Source organism: Armigeres subalbatus, chromosome 3 (genome assembly GCF_024139115.2).
Source record: "Armigeres subalbatus isolate Guangzhou_Male chromosome 3, GZ_Asu_2, whole genome shotgun sequence".
Lineage (NCBI taxonomy): Eukaryota > Metazoa > Arthropoda > Insecta > Diptera > Culicidae > Armigeres > Armigeres subalbatus.
This window is the reverse complement of record NC_085141.1, coordinates 277,316,609-277,340,202: the sequence shown is the minus strand read 5'-3', so window position 1 is coordinate 277,340,202 and position 23,594 is coordinate 277,316,609. Positions and strand designations below refer to the sequence as shown.

General features: G+C 42.5%; 1 protein-coding gene across 2 annotated transcripts; it reads right to left on the bottom strand.

The window, feature by feature from the left end:
- Positions 1-311: 311 nt before the first annotated feature.
- Positions 312-22,746, bottom strand: LOC134224564 (coiled-coil and C2 domain-containing protein 1-like). Of its 2 annotated transcripts, none has more exons than XM_062703965.1 (6): positions 22,501-22,746; positions 21,049-22,429; positions 20,319-20,962; positions 20,108-20,259; positions 1,311-1,491; positions 312-1,020 (listed from the first exon to the last, which is right to left on the bottom strand). In XM_062703965.1, exons 1-6 carry the CDS (start codon positions 22,561-22,563, stop codon positions 901-903), a joined length of 2,541 nt encoding a protein of 846 aa, XP_062559949.1. In that variant the 5' UTR covers positions 22,564-22,746; the 3' UTR covers positions 312-900. The 2 variants fall into 2 exon arrangements, with proteins under 2 accessions (XP_062559949.1, XP_062559950.1); XM_062703966.1 differs by having other exon boundaries at positions 1,311-1,401; positions 22,501-22,745.
- Between the last annotated feature and the right edge of the window lie 848 nt (positions 22,747-23,594).

Sequence of the window (23,594 nt, the reverse complement as noted above, 5' to 3'; positions counted from 1 at the left end):
GGACACGTCCTTAACCCCACGGTAATAGGGCATGGCACGGTATAAATGATTATGCTGTTCTGAAAAATGTCGTTAATCGCCAAAAACAAAACAAAAATACCACTTCTCCAATACTTATGCAATTTGAAAAAAAAAGTTTTGAAGTTTTCTGCAGAAAATCGTCACGCACCATGTAAATATATTTTTCATAACATCTTAAAAAAGCTCCAGACATGCTTTATTTTAATCGTAAAGTTGAATATCATTGCTACAGCTCTTCAATTAATTCTAGGATTTCTTTCAAAAATGAAAAAAAAAACAAAACACACACATTGTTTTTAATTTAAGCACTTTTATTCATATCAAAGGTACACTTTACGATGTAAAGTGGTCCATTCACGTAAACATACCGCAACTAACAGTCCGTTCTTCAACATACAACAAAAGATTAAAGCGTATTTTTGCTACCATATCGATTGTTTCAATCACGCAGTTTCGATGGTCTTGTGGTACCCTTACCGTCCAATGTCCTGCTGAATCACACAGATCTTGTAATAGTGGTTATATAAGTAGTACCGATTGTTTAGATTCCATTCCCATTTTTTCCGATTTTCCCTAGTAAATCTCACATCGTTCGTAGCTTAGCAGTTCGATAACAACCAAAGCTGTCGCACCGCAGCATAGCAAATGCATCCTATTGTGGTAAGCGGCTCTGGCTGTGTTGAGGTCCTGATGGCACAGAGCACAGACGTTCTAATCGAATTTAAAAAGTGTTGAAAGTGCTGGCATCACTCAATTACTATGTCGATGGTTAATGGTGATCGTAAAATAGTTATCGTCACCGCCAAGGATTGCAAACATGCTGCTACCGAAAATTATCCTAACTTCGATGTCTGTTCTCCGTGCTGGTGGTTACTGAACTCATGCATCGATAATCAGCCACTTTTCGTTTATCTGCTCGATCTGTTTGGTTAGAATCGGATTCCGAACACGTATCTTCACTTCCAACTTGCCGCCGACTGTTTTACGACCGTCCATCAGCTAGATGCAGTTGGCCAGACAAAGAAATGGACACCATTCGGTTGCACGCAGTTTCCAGTTGATATGAAAAGATGAGAAAAAAAGTATGCATTAGGGATATTTGTCATTCCTTTCAGAAACTCGTGGAACGCTTTCAGAGAAACGTGATGTAGTTGAAACGCTTGAAATCTGGGGAAATTATCTGTGCGTTGAACAAAATAAGCATGAACTTTTAAGCGATAAAACATTTTCATATTTTTTTCACCCAAGAACAACAAAGTAAAATATGTCCCGAAATTAAAAGTACTCACCGGGAATGAATCATGAATCTCGCATTGCACCTCCAGTGGCTGCAGTTTAATCGTAACCGTCCCGATGAGCGTGTCCGAGCGGAGAAAACCTCTGAAACAGGAGGATGAAAAAATACTAGACCTGGACCTGGATGATGGACAAACACAGCTGCAGCATGGAAAGCATCCAGCACCCCAACATCTGAGAACGGCGCCGTTCATTGTCATATCGTTCGTTATATCAGCGGATGGATAGGGCACGATTCACCATTCACGCACGCCGAAAGGAAGATTCGTTTTTCAAGAGCACACACAGGACGTGTTTCGTCATACGCAACCGAAAATGGGACGGAAGAGAAAAGGAGAGAAAATCTACCATTTTCCTAAAAAAGTTCATTTTTTTTTTTCAAATAGCAAAATCAATGCAAAACATTTCGTGTGCAAAATTTTTGCTCGACAAAAATTAATATCTGAAAGTCCTATGTAGTTAACTGAAATCTTTTCAAATCTTTCAAAACGAAATGTCTATGATGATGATAGAACGGGTGCTTGATAGATAGCTTAACATTTGACTTATCTAAGAACATTAGTGCCACGACGGTACACATGTTGAGGTGCTAAATGCTTTGAGCTTGTTTTACATGAAACAAATGCATTTCTGTTCATTTAAATATGAGGATAAAAGCAAGATCTGAAAGTTAAAAAAAAACATGACTTTCTTTGTATGGGCGATCACCATTGCACTGTCCCAGCCTATGGGGCGAAAAAAAGCTGGATTATGCCTTTGGTTGAGAAAATCAATCTCTGGATAATTCAGCACATCGGTTGTTGCATAAACTGGTGCATTTGATTTGATGTTTTCTGTCGAAATATAAAGGAAATGCACCTCCGTCACTCGTTTCATTTTGCAAATTGGTTCGTAAAGTCCGATTAAGTCCAAATTCGCAAAAACGGCAGTTAAAGAAAAAATACACAGAACATTGTGCGATTATTAAATGTTCAGTGGAATTGTTCTTTAACATATCAAGTGCCACTTCATTTATGCAAATCTGGGCTTTCCTTGTTATTCTTGTTATACTCAACGTATCCCCGGGCCGTGGCCAATCTACGTTGTATGACATTAGGCAATACGTTTACACTGCTGGCTTAAATTTTCAACGTGACGATTAATTTATAGAACTCATGATATCAATGTGAACTCGACTCGTGAAAAACTTATTCCAGGTTATCCGAGGCTTGTGATAGACCCTTTATCACAACGGACCTTTCCATCCACTGACTGGTAGGCTCGAGCGTCCCGTCCTCTGCTTCAGACCCATAAGGGGTCCGAAACAGTTCAGTTTCAGGGTAGTAAACTTGTGAGATAATAGAAGATAGAGGAGGAGAGTATGGAGCGGCTTGTTGACCGCTTCCGGCTCTAGCGACTGCTATGGAACCTTTTTATTAGAGAAATGTTTGTAGAGATAGAAACGGTTTTGTTTATGTTCATAATAGATGTTTAGACAGTTCGGGATCGCTACGATAGAGTTTATTATATTTAGCTTAGATGATTTATACCTACTTATGGTAGAAGGGAAATGATTGAAATCCGTTTTCTGTTGATTTTCGCTTCTTGTATGTAGATTGATATGATAGAGGTATGTGCAGTTTATTAGGATTATTAGTGTGATCACGTTGGTTTAAGTTTGGAAACATAAAATAGAAAAGGAGGGAGCAGAAGGGGTGAGGGAACAAATACCTCACCATTAGACGCAGAAAGATTAAAATAATTAAACTGAATTAAAACAAATCAATTAAATTCTACAATTTTGGTCGAACTTAAGTAAAAAATGTGTTCCAAGCGTGCCCACCGAATTAAGTATATTAGGAGTATGATAACCTATGCTACTAATAAAGCTCGTGATGAAAAATGGAGGATGGCATTGTTATTGCTCATCAAAATATAATATTATTCTAGACATTCTCTTAAGAATAAAAACTGAATCCTAACTGTCCAGAAACTGCCTTTTGTCGCCCCGAAATAAATGTGATGATTCTAAATGAACTTCTAAACTTCAAAACTAGACAGTCAGAAAAAGCGTAATAAATGTTATTATTTTAAAATTGACGGTTTTTCAAAAGAAATTTTTAAAATTTCAAAAATTTCAAAGTGAGGCAAATAGATGAATGATGAATGAATGAATGAATTACAAAAAATTTCAAATTTTTGAACAATAATTTAAATCAAAATAATAATATCAAAAATTATTTTTTAATATATGTAACATTAAAGAACTGAAGAGCTGATCTAAGGAGCTGACTCTGTTCAATGAGCTGAATGGATCAGATCCGCTCACTGCAATGAGCTGTTTTGCCCATATCTATTTTGAACATATTTAATTCTTAAATCATGCACATGGGACCACATGGATTGCTATTGATTTTATATTGAGCCCAGTTGACTTGGTAGACTAATTCGTCTGAATTCCAGAATGATTTGGAAAACTAACCCAAGTAACCAAAAGTTTCTTGAAGAGTACGTTTTTCGCTTAAGCAGCTCAGTGAAGCTGATGAGGCGAGAAACGTACTCTGAAAGGAACTTTTGGTTACTTGGGAAGAACATCCGGTTTGGACATATTTAATTATTAAATCATGCACATGGGCTCTAAGGGCATATATGGACCCCATGGATTGCTATTGACTTTGTATTGTGCCGTAATTCATGCGCATGGCCTCTAAGGGCCTGTATGGGCATCATGGGATGTTGTTGTTGATTCGTCATTTCTGAAATAGTATTGGGTACAATTCTGAGAAAAAAAAACGGCAATAAGAACGGATTTATGCAAATCTGGGCTTTCCGAACCAATTTCCAGAACGAACGTGTAACGGAGGACTTTGATTATAAAAATAACGATCTATTTATGCATTTTCGTAAATGGTCCGATTTCTACCATTAAATTTAATTAATTTATTTATTTTTCATTTTTTTATCATTTATAATTCAGCTCGGTCCATGGCCAACCACGCAGTATGCCCGCTGTGCACCTCGCCTTCTTCTTCCCGTCGGATCGTTGTCGAGAACCATTTTACCGGATTACTGTCCGACATTCTGGCTACGTGCCCGGCCCATCGCAGTCTTCCGCATGTTCGTGGTGTGAACGATAAATGGTTCTCCCAACAGCTGATGCAACTCGTGAGTCGTGGTTGATGCTTCCTCCACATACCGTCTGCCATCTGCCCCCTCCATAGATGGTACGCAGTACTTTCCTTTCGAAAACTCCTAGGGCGCGTTGGTTCTCCACGAGCATCGTCTAGATCTCGTATCCGTAGAGGACTACCGGTCTAATAAGCGTTTTGTAGATAGTCAGTGTAGTCAGCCAGTGTAGATAGTCAGACCAATAAAGCAGCTGGTAAGGATGGTATCGGAGCTGAGCTCATCAAGATGGGCCCGGAAAAGCTAGCCACTTGCCTGCACAAATTGATAGTCAGAATCTGGGAAACTGCCCAGTCAACATTTTTATACCTATTGCTATTGATATAGGTCATCATATACACATAAGATATTGTGTATATAATGCACCAAATCGCTATATACCCACTAAAGTGGAGGCCATATACGTGCTAAATAACGATTTTCTCGAGTTTTCATGAACATTTATACGACTTAGTGAATATTTGGAAAAATAAATGGTAACAACCCTGTCTCGAACATTTGACCTCTGGAACTAAAGGCTGATGCTCTACCCTTGCGCTACTCCGCAACTCTTGAAAAGCAGCAAAATTTTGACAATCATAATCTAGGTGGAGATCTATTATTGACAAGAGCTACAGTGTGTACGATATGAACTACATTGATACCGTTCGGATGCCTTGTTGTTCTACGTACATATGTTGCTTGAATCGTATATGATAACAAATTATGATTATCCTGATAATGTTCGTAAATAACAACGATTGCGCATCATTCCAAACGATTATAAAATGTCAACATCAGTAATGTCTTTCATCATGTGTTTACTCTCGAACAGTGATTACAACTCAATTACATTTTAGTTGTTCGATTAATTGTTAATGCAGATATTGAGCGATAATGGTTGGCAGCGAAAAAGTACACCGGCAATAATCGGAATTTTGACATATCGGATGGAGTGAAGTAAGTAATTTGGAAATTAAATAGGTTCGGTAAGGTTCAGTGGCTAAGTGCTCAACGCGCAGAAGGTGGAAACGATATACGTACAACGCACATCGGTATATGATTTACATGACAATATTTGTACACATAAACGATATTTCCGATTTGATCCGATAAAACTGATATTGTTTATATAGGTTTATGACTTCCATAAACGCAATCGTAAATATTGCTTACACTGGTTTCTTATACAATAATAATCATATTTTAGCCATCTTTATAAGCAGTCATATACGAGTGTGAAAGAAAATAGCAATATATGCGATACAATTTATCATTTCATATACGATATGTGGTTTACTGGGATGAATAGCTACAGGAGGAGTGGAAGAAAGGGGTTATATGCCCCATCTACAAGAAAGGCGACAAGCTGGAGTGTGAGAACTTTCGAGCGATCACCATCCTTAATGCCGCCTACAAAATGATATCCCAGATCATCTTCCATCGTCTGTCACCATTAGTGAATGAGTTCGTGGGAAGTTATCAAGCCGGCAATGGCTGCTCGACAACGGACCAAATCTTTACTGTTCGGCAAATCCTTCAAAAATGCCGTGAATACCAGGTCCCAACGCATCATCTGTTCGTTGATTTCAAAACGGCATACGACAGTATAGACCGCGTAGAGCTATGGAAAATTATGGACGAGAACAGCTTCCCTGGGAAGCTTACCAGACTGATCAAAGCAACGGTGGATGGTGTGCAAAACTGTGTAAAGATTTCGGGCGAACACTCCAGTTCGTTCGAATCGCGCTGGGAATAAGACAAGGTGATGGACTTTCGTGCCTGCTGTTCAACATTGCGCTAGAAGGTGTCATGCGGAGAGCCGGGTGTAACAGCCGGGGTACGATTTTCAACAGATCCAGTCAATTTATTTGTTTCGCGGATGACATGGACATTGTCGGCCGAACATTTGCAAAGGTGGCAGAACTGTACACCCGCCTGAAACGTGAAGCAACAAAAGTTGGACTGGTGGTGAATGCCTCAAAAACAAAGTACATGCTTGTGGGCGGAACAGAGCGCGACAGGGCCCGCCTGGGAAGCAGTGTTACGATATACGGGGATACCTTCGAAGTGGTCGAGGAATTCGTCTACCTCGGATCCTTGCTAACGCCTGATAACAATGTCAGTCGTGAAATACGAAGGCGCATCATCTGTGGAAGTCGGGCCCACTACGGGCTCCAGAAGAAACTGCGGTCAAAAAAGATTCGCCACCGCACCAAATGTGTCGTGTACAAGACGCTAATAAGACCGGTTGTCCTCTACGGACATGAAACAAGGACAATGCTCGAGGAGGACTTGCAAGCACTCGGAGTATTCGAGAGACGAGTACTTAGGACCATCGTTGGCGCAGTGCAAGAAGACGGTGTGTGGCGGCGAAGAATGAACCATGAGCTCGCCCAACTCTACGGCGAACCCAGTATCCAGAAGGTAGCTAAAGCCGGAACGGTACGATGGGTAGGGCATGTTGCAAGAATGCCGGACAGCAACCCTGCAAAGATGGTGTTCGCTTCCGATCCGGCAGGTACGAGACGACGTGGAGCGCAGCGAGCGAGATGGCCAGACCAGGTGCAGAACGACTTGGCGAGCGTGGGGCGTATTCGAGGATGGAGAGATGCGGCCTCGAACCGTGTATTGTGGCGTCAAACTGTTGATTCAGTGTTATCTGTTTAGATGTAGACTAAATAAATGAAGATAGTCAGTTTGGTATGGCGACGAACTCTATTCAATCGGAGTGTTTTGCGGAGACAAAAGTACGTACGGTTTTCTTCTATGATGCGTTCGAATTATCGGGGGTCACCAGTGAGCCCAAGTACACGAATACTTTAACCACCTCAATTTCGTCCCCACCGATACAAACTCATGGAGGGTAGCTTACATTGTCCTCTCTTGAGCCTCTCCCTATAATGTACATCGTCTTCGAAGTGTTGATGACTATTTCAATCCGTTTAGCTTCGCTTTTCAGTCTGATGTAGGCATATTCCATCCTCTCAAAGTTACGTATCTACGTCGTCGGCGATACCAAATAAATGGACGGACTTCGTGAAAATCGTACCACTCGTGTCGATCCCTGCCCTTTGTATTACTCCCTCTAAAGCAATGCTGAATAGCAGACAGAAAGAACATCACCATATCATAACCCTCTGCGCGTTTCGAAAAGACTCGAGAATGAACCTGAACGTTGTATTCGCGGCTTTTCTCCAATACCTGCCGTACTGCGAACATCTGGTCCGTGGTAGAGCGTTCACCCATAAATCCCGCCTGGTATTGCCCCACGAATCCCTTGCAATTGGTGTTACAGGTCGGACTCGATTATCCCGAGACTCGATTATCCGGGGACTCGATTATCCGGAGTTCGATTATCCGGAATTTCAGACTCGATTATCCGGAGTATTTTTTTCCTAGTTTTTTTATTTTTATTTTTAAATTTCAATATTATTTTAACAATATGGGACGTATCATGGCCATCTGCGAGTTGTGGGGCTTGCCTAGGATGTAGTGGAGTTTGACAGTGGGCCCTGTTAAACCTCTATAAAAAGCTGCATGTATCCGCAAGTAGGCCCCACCAAAGCGACCGTGTGCCGCTCAAAGCGCACAAGCCCAAGTCCTGGTGTTAGGTGGGACGCTAAACAGCCCTGACACGACGGCCCTCCGACGAGACAGGAGGATTGCGCAGGCCCAATAAGCCGCCTGGAAAACCAATCATTACGAACAATATAAGAGATAATGCGACTCGATATAATCGGCAAAGACCAAGGCGACGAATACAGGATCACGATTGGAAGCTTGGAACATGGAATTGTAAGTCGCTAGGTTTCGCAGGTTGCGACAGGATGATCTACGATGAATTACATCCCCGCAACTTCGACGTCGTGGCGCTGCAGGAGATTTGCTGGACAGGACAGAAAGTGTGGAAAAGCGGGCATCGAGCGGCTACCTTCTACCAAAGCTGTGGCACCACCAATGAGCTGGGAACCGGCTTCATAGTGCTGGGTAAGATGCGCCAACGCGTGATTGGGTGGCAGCCAATCAACGCAAGGATGTGCAAGCTGAGTATTAAAGGCCGTTTCTTCAACAATAGCATCATCAACGTACACTGCCCACACGAAGGGAGACCCGACGACGAGAAAGAAGCGTTCTATGCACAGCTAGAGCAAACATACGATGGATGCCCACTGCGGGACGTCAAAATCGTCATCGGTGACATGAATGCACAGATAGGAAGGGAGGAAATGTATAGACCGGTCATCGGACCGGATAGTCTGCACACCGTATCGAATGACAACGGCCAACGATGCATAAACTTCGCAGCCTCCCGCGGAATCGTAGTCCGAAGCACCTTCTTTCCCCGCAAAATTATCCACAAGGCCACATGGAGATCACCTAACCAAGAAACGGAAAACCAAATCGACCACAGTATGCAGTATGCCTGCGCTCAAAACTCTCGACGGTGTACAACACGCGTCGAAGTCGGACGCCGCGGCTTAACATTGGGCGGCTACGAGACGGTAGACTAGCCCAGGAATATGCGCAGCAGCTGGAAATGGCACTTCCAACGGAAGAGCAGCTAGGCGCAGCGTCTCTTAAAGATGGCTGGAGAGATATTCGATCCGCCATTGGTAGCACCGCACCCGCTGCACTTGACACAGTGCCCCCGGATCAGAGAAACGACTGGTATGACGGAGAATGTGAGCAGTTAGTGGAAGAGAAGAATGCAGCATGGGCGAGATTGCTGCAACACCGCACGAGGGCGAACGAGGCACGATATAAACAGGCGCGGAACAGACAAAACTCGATTTTCCGGAGGAAAAAGCGCCAGCAGGAAGATCGAGACCGTGAAGAGACGGAGCAACTGTACCGCGCTAATAACAAAGTTCTATGAGAAGTTAAACCGTTCACGTAAGGGCCACGTGCCACAGCCTGATATGTGCAAGGACATAAACGGGAACCTTCTTACGAACGAGCGTGAGGTGATCCAAAGGTGGCGGCAGCACTACGAAGAACACCTGAATGGCGATGTGGCAGACGAAGATGGCGGTATGGTGATGGACCTGGGAGAACGCGCGCAGGACATAATTTTACCGGCTCCGGATCTCCAGGAAATCCAGGAGGAGATTGGCCGGCTGAAGAACAACAAAGCCCCTGGGGTTGACCAACTACCAGGAGAGCTAATTAAACACGGTGATGAGGCATTGGATAGAGCGCTGCACTGGGTCATTACCAAGATTTGGGAGGAGGAAGTTTTGCCGCAGGAGTGGATGGAAGGTGTCGTGTGTCCCATCTACAAAAAGGGCGATAAGCTAGATTGTAGCAACTACCGCGCAATCACATTGCTGAACGCCGCCTACAAGGTACTCTCCCAAATTTTATGCCGTCGACTAGCACCAACTGCAAGGGAGTTCGTGGGGCAGTACCAGGCGGGTTTTATGGGCGAACGCTCCACCACGGACCAGGTGTTCGCCATTCGCCAAGTACTGCAGAAATGCCGCGAATACAACGTGCCCACACATCATCTATTCATCGACTTCAAAGCCGCATATGATACAATCGATCGGGACCAGCTATGGTAGCTAATGCACGAACACGGTTTTCCGGATAAACTGACACGATTGATCAAAGCGACGATGGATCGGGTGATGTGCGTAGTTCGAGTTTCAGGGGCATTCTCGAGTCCCTTCGAAACCCGCAGAGGGTTACGGCAAGGTGATGGTCTTTCGTGTCTGCTATTCAACATCGCTTTGGAAGGGGTAATACGAAGAGCAGGGATTAACACGAGTGGTACAATTTTCAATAAGTCCGTCCAGCTATTTTGCTTCGCCGACGACATAGATATTATATCACGTAGCTTTGAGAGGATGGAGGAAGCCTACATCAGACTGAAAAGGGAAGCTAAGCGGATCGGACTAGTCATCAACACGTCGAAGACAAAGTACATGATAGGAAGAGGTTCAAGAGACGACAATGTGAGCCATCCACCGCGAGTTTGCATCGGTGGTGACGAAATCGGGGTAGTAGAAGAATTTGTGTACTTCGGCTCACTGGTGACTGCCGAAAATGACACCAGAAGAGAAATTCGGAGACGCATAGTGGCTGGAAATCGTACGAACTTTGGACTCCGCAAGACGCTCCGATCGAATAGAGTTCGCCGTACCAAACTGACAATCTACAAAACGCTCATTAGACCGGTAGTCCTCTACGGACACGAGACCTGGACGATGCTTGTGGAGGACCAACGCGCACTTGGAGTTTTCGAAAGGAAAGTGCTGCGTACCATCTATGGTGGGGTGCAGATGGCGGACGGTACGTGGAGGAGGCGAATGAACCACGAGTTGCATCAGCTGTTGGGAGAACCATCCATCGTTCAAACCGCGAAAATCGGACGAATGCGGTGGGCCGGGCACGTAGCCAGAATGTCGGACAGTAACCCGGTGAAAATGGTTCTCGACAACGATCCGACGGGCACAAGAAGGCGAGGTGCGCAGCGGGCAAGGTAGATCGATCAGGTGGAAGATGGCTTGCGAACCCTCCATAGACTGCGTGGTTGGCGACGTGTAGCCATCGACCGAGCCGAATGGAGAAGACTCTTATATACCGCACAGGCCACTTCGGCCTTAGTCTGAATAAATAAATAATAACGTATCAAGGTTGTTCGAGGGGGTTGAAAAGGGACTATTTTGTATATTGAAATTTGACTATAGGCTTGTATGTCAAATCCATGAATTGAAATGAATATATTACTGCCATATTCATACAAAATATGATTATATGAAGAAACATGAACATAGCTGGAATGGTAGGGACTGCAGTAGGGGTGTTTTATCTATTTAATCTTAATTACATGAATAAACTATTTTCTCTAGAACATGTCCACAAACTTCTCGCTTCAAGTACTTTCCCGTGGAAGTCTATTTTCTTTTTTTTCTGCCATGTAATTTCTTGATCGATTGTCAATTAAGCTGTTGCATTTGAGACAACATCTTCAGATTTACTATTTATATCAATCCAATGTGGTTCCATAATTGATGAAGCAGTTACTCATTCGACACATGAAAGCGTAACCTCACCGCCATAGTTTGGGTGCATAACAAGGATGGCAGAATTCGCTTTTAATATATATTAACGACGATAGACAAGAAGCCTCGAGTTTCTTCGATCATAACAAGACATGAAAAAATAATTGCTCATCACCGGATACAAATGCGAAAAAAGCGCAGAGAAATATTTCCCCAACGACGATGTGATAAAACGGTTTGTTCTAGTACAATTGCCATTGAGGACCATGTGTAAAACAAGTATAAATGCGTAATCAGAACCGATCTCCTTACAATTGGAGGTTTTGCAAAGGAATTTATCTTGCAGAATATCCCCCTATAATCCATTGATTTCGTAATGCAAAAATCAAACTTTTTATATCAATCCTTTTAAAATTGTGCATGGATTGTCACACTTAGGGGCCGTGCACATATCACGTAAGCACTTATGGGGGGAGAGGGGGTCCGTCATTTTCTTACGCACCATATAAATAAAAAATCTTTTGTATAAAAAAAATCTTTCATGGGGTGAGGGGGGTCAAAATACCCAGAAAAAATGCTTACGTAATATGTGTACGACCCCTTATGTAATTTATGGACGTTCATTTAGGTAAGCAGAGTTTAGGTTTAGTTAACAGCTTCAGCAAAACCAAATTTTAAGTTGTGAACACGGCGACCCCTTGCAGCTTCCAGAGGAAATCTCCCAAATTATCTTTAAATTTTTAACATTATTTTAGATGGCTAGGAGATTCAAAGTATTATATACCGACCGTCTATGGTCAGCGAATTGAGGTGATGTCTGTGTTTTTGAGTGCACAACATCCAACCCATTTTGCGGTACTTATCCAATTTCGTTTATTTGGTAGGCTGAGGCGTGTATAACACTTTACGGAGCCACGTTTCTTTGAGATATGTACAATCGACATAATCTTATTATTAAATTACAGTAATATCCCGATTTTATCACCCCCCTGGTGAATTTTGGGTGATAAAACCTGGGTATGTGACAAAATTGGAAAAAAAAATTTTAATTTTTTTTAATTCATTCCACAAATATAAATCATTTTATGCCTTGGAGAGACCAAATGCGTGAACGGTACCCGTTATTTCTTATCGAAATTGCTTACATAATATTTCCCAGGTACTCAGAAGTCGTTCGTATTAAACTACGGGCGGTGAAAGTTATTTCATTAAAATCAATGTTGTTTTTGGTATTATTTACGAAAATAAAAAGAAAGACAAAATTTTTTGGGGTGACAAAATCGGGTCGAAAACGTGACAAAATTGGGACGTGATAAAATCGGGTCGAAAACGTGATAAAATCGGGGGTAGACAAAATCGGGGAGTGACAAAATCGGGTCAACACTGTAGTAAGAGAGGGAAATAAGCAAACGTACTCGTGGTGACTCGAGGTTAGGTTTACAATGTTTAAGGATGGACGAAGATTAGGATTCGGGAATCAGGGAATCATCATAATCAAGGAATTTCAGCAGCTCATCTACAAAAAACTTAAATAGTCTAGCTATTTTATTAACACCTATTGTCAACCATCAAGTTGCATTCAAATGGGAATCCTGTCTTATCATTTCATATTGAAAATTGACTGAATCTGACTATAGACTCAAATGTTTTGGCAAAAATACTATTTTTCCATATTTTACCAGAAAGTCACCGATTCCGCTAGGTGGATTATCAATGTTTTTCTCAAATAAATTTTGACTACACCAATGGAAATAAAATAAAACAATTTTCTGTTATTTAATTGCAAATTTGATTTTTTTTTTGTAGTGATTCGATTATCCGGAGGAGGATTCGATTATCCGGAGTGAAAATAAAATCGATACTCCGGATAATCGAGTCCGACCTGTAGCACCCTGTAGGCGGCGTTCAGCAATGTGATTGCGTACTGTTACAACGTCTTGAGATCACCCATCGTACTGGAATCTCTCCGAATAGCTGGTAACCAGCGCCGTAGCGTGTGGTTGGCCAGTTTGGCCCCCGCAAGGGCGCCAGGCCTGGGGGCAGCAGGGACCATGTCCAAGGGCTTGACGACCCCTCCCCAGCTGTCTGTGAGTCAGGGGGTTCTGCCTAGGAGGTGGTGGGGTTAACAGGGGGGGCTTTTAAATCCCTCCCAAAAACCACATATCCGCAAGCAAACCTTATCAAGCGACCGTGTGCCGCTTAAAGCATACAAGTCCCTAACCCCGAATCCCAAGGTGTCAGGCGACCCGTGCTGAAGGGATGAATGACCTGGGGGGTGAAACAATTAGCCAGGCCGTTAACGGAGCCTGTGGAGGTTCCACAGAGTGAGGGCTGCTTCGGTGGCAAGCGGGTGGCAGTGGGTGGTACCCACACACCCCCAAGTGGTGCACATGTGGTGCAAGCGAACGGGAGTTGGGGGTATTACTCGTAATACCCCCACAGAGTGAGGGACCGAGTGTATGGATGAGCACACAAGTAAGTATCGCATGGTACGCATGGTCGGTAGTGTTAAAATGACTGAAGTCTGGTGAGGCCTGGCAGGAGTGTCGGGGGGCAGATACCTCTGCGGCACCTCCGAAGTAGGGGACACGAAAGTCTCGCTGCGTCTGGCACGAGTGTCGGGGGGTTGATGCTTCTGCGGCACCTCAGAAATCGGAGACATGTAAGGTAAGTGGTGCCACCCCGTTGCAGGATGGGGAGACCACCACAATGGCTGAGGACTATCTGGGCTTCGAAATGTCAATAGGTGGGTGCTATCTGCAAAGTACCCGTCCTTCAGACCTATTGGCCGTATCAAAGCCCGGGTAGGGGAGTGTTAGGCACGCGTGACGTGCCGGGTGTTCCACGCCCAAACGATGCACAGGAGGTGCACAGAGTGGATAAAAATGGGAGATGGGGGTATTACAACCCCCACTGAGTGAGTGACTGAATGTCAAAGAGAGTGGTGCACAAGTGGTGCAAGCGATTGGGACTGAATGTATGAGCGAGCACACAAGTTAGACTCGCATGGTACGTATGGTCAGAGTGGCTGCTTAGGCAGTAGTGTGATCCGGCTGTCAGGGACGGAATGAGTGAAGTCTCGCTAGGCCTGGCAGGAGTGTCGGGGGGCAGATACCTCTGCGGCACCTCAGAAGTAGGGGACACGAAAGTCTCGCTATGACAGGCAGAAGTGTCAGGGGGTTGATGCCTCTGCGGCACCTCAGAAATAGGAGACATGAAAGGGTCTGCCTCGTAGCTGAGGTAGGAGCGGCATAGGAGCCACCAACCTAGGGTCGCCTCCGGCTTGGTAGACAAGTGGTGCCATTCTGTTGCAGGACGGGGTGAGCACCATACTGAATGAGGACTGTCTATGTTGTGAGATGGCGGCATGGGGGTACCCCCTGCAGGGTACCTGGTCTTCTCCTTGTAGTCATTCAAGCGGCATAGGCAGGTGAGTGTTGGGGCACATGTGGTGCCAGTATGTCTTGTGCAAATGTGTTGCATGGGGAGTGTCGAAGAGTTGAGGCGCATACGTGCACTTGTGTACGTCATGGAGGGGGCGCAATGCCCAATAGTCATCCCCCGAAGTATTGCTTAATTGCGGGCCGGGGGAATGACTGGAGAGGAAGGAGTTGGTTTTAGTGGGTCGGGAGTGGTGATCCCATCCCCACACTACCTGGGTTCGCCTCCCCAGGTGTCTGTTTGCAGATTTCCATTACCTTCGTTAAAAAAAAAAAAAAAAAAGGCGCCAGGCCTTTAGGGGGCGCCGAAATTCAGAATTGAACTATAGGAAATGATGACAAATCTCATCAAGGTTTTTTTTTACGCGGTTGGATGGGATGGATACCACTTGAATTTTCTTCGATTTGTTTGTGATTTGTTTGGTTAGGGTAATTCATTGTTTTATTGATGATGAGGATCACAATCAGTGGTGCGAATTCTCAATCTCAGTGACTGAAATTTGTTGAAATTGATACCATTACCATATCCTCTTCACACTCACTTCCTAACAGTGAAAACTGAAAATGGTTAGCAGCAACAATCAAAGAAAGAGTAAACCAAAGACATCTCTTCTCATTGCACACGCAGCCCGCAGTGACAGTCCATTCAGTTCACTCGCTGCATGGGTGAATACTATCACTTGAAAGACAATGACAGGAGATTTGTGGTGAATGATCATCAGCTTCAGCCCGCTTTTGGCAAACCGAGTAAGCTAATCTACTCCTGCTTTGTCTTACTTACTGAAAGACACCGTCATAGGCGAAGAGGAGCAGAGAAAAATACAAAACAAAAGAATCACACTCAGCAGGCATTGTTGATAAATTGCACCACTGGTCACAATCGGCTAAAATCAAACCGTGAAAAAACCTTGATAAATTCTCTAATTTATCGATTCAAAGTGTTTCAGATTCAAGCTTTTAACAGACATTTCCCTCGGGGACTACATCCGCAATCAACCGTTTGACTTATTTTCGAAAGGACTATTCCATCAATAATTGATACAGGTAACAGAACGTAGGCTCAGTTAGCATCTTCACTGACTACTTTTGACGTAGGACTACGTCTGTGTTTTCTATATTGGGGTACACTTTACGATTGCGAAAATCTGGGACCGTCACGAAAATATGATAGACTTTAAACTTTAATATCTAAGCCGTTTCTCGATGGATTTTCAATTTTTTCCATTCTTTTTCCATTTTTTCCATGACCATTCGATCAAGGATGAGTCAACGCTTCTTTGTATTTATTTGAAAATACTGATTTTCAACTATTTATTATCGAAAAAAACAAGATTTTACGCATAGCAGACCCAGTCAACATTTTTATACCTATTGCTATTGATATAGGTCATCATATACACATAAGATATTGTGTATATAATGCACCAAATCGCTATATACCCACTAAAGTGGAGGCCATATACGTGCTAAATAACGATTTTCTCGAGTTTTCATGAACATTTATACGACTTAGTGAATATTTGGAAAAATAAATGGTAACAACCCTGTCTCGAACATTTGACCTCTGGAACTAAAGGCTGATGCTCTACCCTTGCGCTACTCCGCAACTCTTGAAAAGCAGCAAAATTTTGACAATCATAATCTAGGTGGAGATTTATTATTGACAAGAGCTACAGTGTACGATATGAACTACATTGATACGATTCGGATGCCTTGTTGTTGTACGTACAAATGTGGCTGAATCGTATATGATAACAAATTATGATTATCCTGATAATGTTCGTACATAACAACGATTGCGCATCATTCCAAACGATTATAAAATGTCACCATCAGTAATGTCTTTCATCATGTGTTTACTCTCGAACAGTGTTTACAACTCAATTACATTTTAGTTGTTCGATTAATTGTTAATGCAGATATTCAGCGATAATGGCTGGCAGCCAAAAAGTACACCGGCAATAATCGGAATTTTGGCATATCGGATGGAGTGAAGTAAGTAATTTGGAAATTAAATAGGTTCAGTAAGGTTCAGTGGCTAAGTGCTCAACGCGCAGAAGGTGGAAACTATATACGTACAACGCACATCGGTATATGATTTACATGACAATATTTGTATACATAAACGATATTTCCGATTTGATCCGATAAAACTGATATTGTTTATATAGGTTTATGACTTCCATAAACGCAATCGTAAATATTGCTTACACTGGTTTCTTATACAATAATAATCATATTTTAGCCATCTTTATAAGCAGTCATATACGAGTGTGAAAGAAAATAGCAATATATGCGATACAATTTATCATTTCATATACGATATGTGGTTTACTGGGAATTCCACGGTTAGAGACTCGAAGTCCATCCAACTGGGAACAACTATTCGACTTCTTGATTCAGTTGGCCTCCGAGCAGTTTTCTCAATGTTAATAAAACGACACAAATTATTATGGCAAATACTATCAATTTCGAATAGCTACGTAGTCCTACGTCACTTTTGCGTACAACCCGATTGGGCTGCACCTTTGAGTTTTTATAATTTACTTGATGAAAAAGGAAGTGAAAATAGAAAGGAACAGGAAATATAAATTAAAAGAAGATTGGAACAAGTTTATGGGGAAGAATCCCTAGATGATAGGGTGATTATATGGTATCCTAAAGGAGGACATGTCCTCCTTTTTCATTAAAAACCAGATGTCCTCCTTTTGCGCTAAAATGTCCTCCTTTTTGGAAATTTTGAAAAAATAGTTGCATATATAACTATTGCTGAAAAAAAAATCTAGTTTAACAAACCATAATACAACAGAAGTCCAGTAACAAAACATTCTACACGTTTGCGTTTCTGTTTTTAATTCTGAAATATTTTCCTTAAAGTTTTGGAATAAAATAATGCAATAATGATGTAGAAGGTTCGACTCCGGAGACGAGCCAGCCTCGGGCTGAAAGTCTCCTTAATAAAGACAAAAAAAAAAGGTTCGACTGATGTTGGTGTATCGTCGGGAAAAATCTAAAACATTCGTTTTGATTATCCAAGACTGCAACGCCGTGAGTTACAGTAATACAGGGGTAAAAATATCAGAAGCATCGGGATTGTGAAAAATGGATTAGGAAAAAAAAAATGCGAATGCTTCTCAAATTTTTCTACGAGTAAACACCCATCACTTTGCCTTTAAAACGCATTGCACGGTATGCTTCTTGAATATATGAGGCAGAGAGCAGCCACCTAGCCCTGGCTAGAATTGAATAGAAATACCTAGAACTAATCTAAACAGTTTAGAATGTGTTCAATCGAGAATTTTATGGTCAAACAGTTAACGGTATCATTCTAATTCACCTGCCTTAAGGTGATTATACAATCAAGCCATGTGGTGAATTTCAAATTTACCACACGTTTTCTACTTGTATTATTAAATATACAAATCTAGCGTAACAATGTTCGTATAATGCTGAAAATAAAGTCGATTGTTTAGCAAAAGTAAGCAAACGATCTACGGATGTTTCAACCATATGGGCGTTGTGGTTCTCTCAATTCGTGCTCTTGAAAAACCTCTAGAAAAAGCACGTGGTTTCCAAGATGGCTGATTTGTGGCTTTGTTGTATAACCACCTTAAATTGTGATTCTCAATGGCATTCAAGAAAAAAAACTCGCTGGACAACTAAGTATCTTGTACCTGGTCCTTATAGAACCTAATGTTCGGTCTGTTGTTTATTTTAGCAATAAACATTCAGAATTATAAACAATGATACTTGTTAGAATTCTGTGAAATATCGCTGAAAATGCCAGCATAATAATATTCAACATTTGTTCGCAACTGATTTTAAAATAAGTTGAAGCTAAAATCTTTCTATTAAAAAGAGGTTGCTGGTAGTTTATACTTAGAAAGTGCTTTATGTAGACTATAATGATAGTCGAAAACGTTTCATCGAACTTAATAAAGTAATCTGTTATGTTATTAAAATAGAAGTATTGTGTTTGTGTTGTATTTGCCTCGATTTACAAAAACTTCTTCCAATAGACTTTAGAGTGCAAAAATCTAACACATATAACATTCTTAATCATATGAAAAACTTAAAATCGATGGATATTTTTTAATGTCCTCCTTTTTAAACCAAATGTCCTCCTTTTTCGCTCAATTCTGGTGAATTGTCCTCCTTTGGAAAAATTTCATATGGTCACCCTACTAGATGAGGACTTCAACAGTCAACACGGCAAAGGCAAAACATAGAGACTTTAAAAAACGCGTATATTTTTTGTTCGTGATTAAGAAATCTAAGCCGTTTCGAAGTAATAGATACTCGGATGTTACAGTAACCCGGTGAAAATTGTTCTCGGCAACGATCCGATGGGCACAAAAAGGCGAGGTGCGCAGCGAGCAAGGTGGATCGATCAGGAGGAAGATGACTTGCGGACCCTCCGTAGACTGCGTGGTTGGCGAAGTGTATCCATGGACGAAGCCGAATGGAGAAGACTGGCACATGCCATTTCGGCCTTAGTCTGAATAAATAAATAATAATAATACTTGACCAACGCCCCCAGCTGGGCGAGGAGTAGAGGATGACATGCACACACACTTCGATTCCTTTAGTTGATTCATATTGATCACATCCATCACGCTCAAAACGCTGGGTATAACTTTTGTAGAGAATGTTTTATTTTGATTGACACTTATAATAGTACCGGTACTTTGACCGCAGAAACTAGATGTTGATTGCGCCAAATCAAGCGACATTAGCTATTTTATACTTCTGCATCAACTATTACTGCCAATGATCGCATATTTGTAACACTTGTATTTCGTTCAGAAAGCTCATTGACCTGCATCTAATCCCACAATAGTAAAAAAGGCTTTATTATCTTGCTTATCTGTGGTAAGCTGGAAATGATTGAGTTTGTGTGGAGGATTGACAAACAATTTGCAAAATCAACCAAAATGCAAATGTTACAAATATGCGATCATGGGCAGTATAGCTAGTATGAAGTACCATGGAGGGCACCAGCATACTAAGTTTCTGATTACTTCAGCATAGTCGTAGATAAGTCCCTCTTTTCCACTTTCTAGATTGATTGACATGCATCTTCTTGTATACTACCGTAAAAACTCATATAAATCTGAGAACAGGATAGACAACAGTTCGCGCCATACAAAGAACAGGCGAAATCCATTGGAGGAATATAAAACAATAAATGCTTACCCTTTCGAAAACACTTCGCATTTCAGAGATTGTCTTTTGAATATCCGCTGACACGCTCGTAGACTCCTTTGTATTTCAATGCTCTGTCGATGATTATATTCCGGATTATCCGTATCTCTCACAAGCCCTGTTTTCACCTTCAAAGGATCGTCCTGGAAATTTAAAAACACAGTCAATACCCACATTGCAACGACTGAGACTCATAACAAACCGTCGGATAGGGGAACTCTAGTTTCACAAAAGTATCCACTTCCTTTGGATTTGGAACGTTGTAGTTGATTCCCCTAGCTATCAAGACTTCCACTTCGTTGTCGCTCAAATCCGTGTTGCATTTGACTACGTTGAACTGTTTCATTTCGTAGTGAAACTTGGGAACCGGAAGTCGCTTCCTGTGTGCTAATCTCACAAAGTCCAGATCCTTCTGAACGCTCAAGGCTAAGTTCTCGAATCGGTTCGTACCCGCCACATCGCCCATCGCTCGGTGATGATCCCTGGTGTTCCTGCACATGATCAGCTGTTTGGACAACTGTTCCTCGAGTCGAGTGTTCAGATCGACATCCGCGTCATCCGTGGGCGTGCAATCCTCTTCGGCAACGACCGTAAAGGAATCCTCCAGCGAAGATCGCTTCGATGGCGCTATCGGGATGGTGCTCATATCGATGGGGATACCACCCCGGGCGGTATCAATTAACTTTTCCAAACCCTTGAATACTCGGAGGTATTCCTTAGCTTCTTCGAGTTCCCCGGCATTTTTGGCCTCGACGGCTGCCTTTCTGAATTCCTTCTGGCGCTCCAACAGTAAAGCGATTTGTTTTTCGTTCTGCGTTTGAGGTGGCTTCGGTACTTTACTGGGACCTGATAAAAAAAGTTTAAAGTTATTATTATGGCAGTAGATTTGAAATCGTTCCTTCTTTTATCTTTCAAATTTAATTACTACATACCGGCAACGGGAACTGCAACAGGCGATACCACTGGTGTCACCTGTGGAGATGGCCTCGGCGGTGGGACAGGTTTCGCAGCTACTTTCGGGGGTTCATCTACGGGAATCGGTGCGTAACCCGGCGGAGTGGGAAGTTCATCGATAGGAATCGGTTTCCCAGCCTTGTGAAGCTTAATTGCGTCTTGATACTGTTTAACAATTCGCCCGATGCGTCGTGCCTTGGAAGCGTTCCCTTCATCTTTGGCCGCCTTTTCTACGGATTGATACTTTTCCAACCTTTGCTGCAAGGCTTCACCAATACTGGAAGCTTGGATCAAAACTTCTTCTTCATCGGGCTGATCAGGCTCTTCCGGAACAGAAATGTTACTAACGTTAGGCACTTCGGCATCTTTTTGTGTTTGATCTTCCTCTTTCTTCGCACGAGGAGGCACAGGCGGCGGAGTCGCTGTAGACATTTTATCGAGTTCAGCAGGAGGTGGTGGCATTTTACTAAGGTCTACTTCCTGTCCGTTTTCAAGAGCTTGAATAACCGAATCAAACTGTTTAACTATCTTAATGTATCGGATAGCGTTTTCTGTATTTCCTGCTTTTTTCGCTTCCAATGCAGCGGTCTTATACTGCATTTTTCTCGTATTCAGCAATGATAATTGCGGATCAGACTGGGGTTCTGATTTAGGTTCAGATTCTTTTTCTACAGACGTTGCTTCAAAGATTGGCGCAGGACTTGCGGGAGGAGGAGGGGCAGGAGCCCTTCTGGTTGGAACTATAGGAACATCTGGAGATTTATCCTCCTTTGGTGGATCCGGTTTTGGTTCGGAGGATGTCGATTTTACACTTACTTCCGGAGGTATATCATTGGGATCCACCGTCTTGCCAGCCTCTGCTTGTTTCAATAAATCTTTGAGGGTTTTCAGTCCTCGATTGAACCGCCTAGCTTTGGACGAGTCGTTTGCTTTTTTAGCATTCTGTTCTGCAATAGTGTACATTTCGATCCTAGATTTGATCACGTCCTTTATTGCCGATCCACTGGAAGCTGCTCGCTTTGGAGGTGACGCTCTGTCTAGATCTGGTTCTTCGTCAACGGCATTTCCGCCTGCTATCTCTGCCAGTTCATTCAATAAATCAGAATCGTCATCGCCGTCAGAAAGATCCTCGTCACTACCAACGTCGCGCAAACTGGCGGCTACCATCGCATCCAGTGCTTCAGGTGCCACAATATTGCCTTTCGGCTTTTGCTTCGGTCGACTTTTTCTTCCAGCACCAGACCCTGCGGCTATCGCAGCCAGTTCCGCCTCCAAATCGCCGTCATCCCCGTCATCTCCCAAATCATCGTCGTCATCACCGATACCCGCGATATCGTCTCCAATGCCGAACAGTCCGAGCTGTAAGAAATCGAGATTAGAATCAGATCCCAAGCGATGACTAATCCTTTGACAGGGCAGTGAAAACATACGTCGGATGGATCGCGCTTTTTGTCCCGCTTCGGAGCGACAGGTTTCTTGCCAAAACTAAACATCTTCTCCGGAAAACTTCAAAGCTTCATTCCACTTTGCGATTAAAAGGAAAATATGGTGGAAAAACTTGGTTTGAAAAGGAATTAAATTTCTGAAATTTCTTCAGTATTCGTAAAACTGTTGCAAAATACGAACAAACGAACGAAATTATTCAACGAAATGTCATTCGTGGTGGAATCACATAAATAGAACCGATAGGGTATACGTCCAAGAATCTGAACTGCACTTCCAGGGTGGCCAGATAAGTTCTTGATAAATGGGTTGCTTTACTGCACGGTAAAAAATCAACACGCTCAATTCAACTGTTCCATCTATTGAATGATCAACTTTACAATCACTATTATTGAAAATGATATTCGTTTGATTTTGAAGTGGTGTCACCGGTGTCACACCTTTCACAAGTGTGTTTAATGCAGACAATTCCATAACATCAACACTGTTGATCAAAGTGCTACTCACTGGATGCTGAAATGATTAGCACTTCGATCAGCACCAATAATGTCTCCACTAGAATTGAAAGTGCTATGCTATTGAATTCACAGGTTCAAAGCTATTGATTTAAGAGTGGAGCGATATTGGTGTTGTTCTAAAAATAGATGACAGTTCTTTCATCTGTTCTGCTCAATGGGCCTTTTCACGAGACGTTTAAAAACAGCTGATTTTATCGTCAATTGACAGTTCTTCTATGAAAGTGACAGCTTCGGACTTGCAGGTCTGTTCAGCGGTTGTAAACAAGTGCAGTCTCGGCAGTGTCACATGAAAAGGCCTATTCAAGAGATATTTCGAAGTGTGAGATGGAGTCATGATAAGACGAAGGACTTTCAAGCAAAGGTATGTTATTCAAATCTATGCTGAGGTAATTCTATTTTTTATTTTGTTGTTTTATATTCAAAACCTCGTTCAAAACATTGTGCACGTCAAATGGAAGTGGTGGTCTTTGAATTCGACGAGCTCAGCTATTGATATTGATTTGATTCCAAAGTAGTGCATATTCAAATGCAGAACAGTTTGCATGGACGTGTATATTTTTTAC

Coding starts and splice junctions, on each gene's coding strand:
- LOC134224564 (XM_062703965.1), bottom strand. CDS start 22,563: ATGTTTAGTTTTGGCAAGAAACCTGTCGCTCCGAAGCGGGACAAAAAG. Junction 22,430..22,500: donor AAAAGCGCGATCCATCCGAC/GTATGTTTTCAC, acceptor GATTTCTTACAG/CTCGGACTGTTCGGCATTGG. Junction 20,963..21,048: donor TGTTGCAGTTCCCGTTGCCG/GTATGTAGTAAT, acceptor TTTTTTTATCAG/GTCCCAGTAAAGTACCGAAG.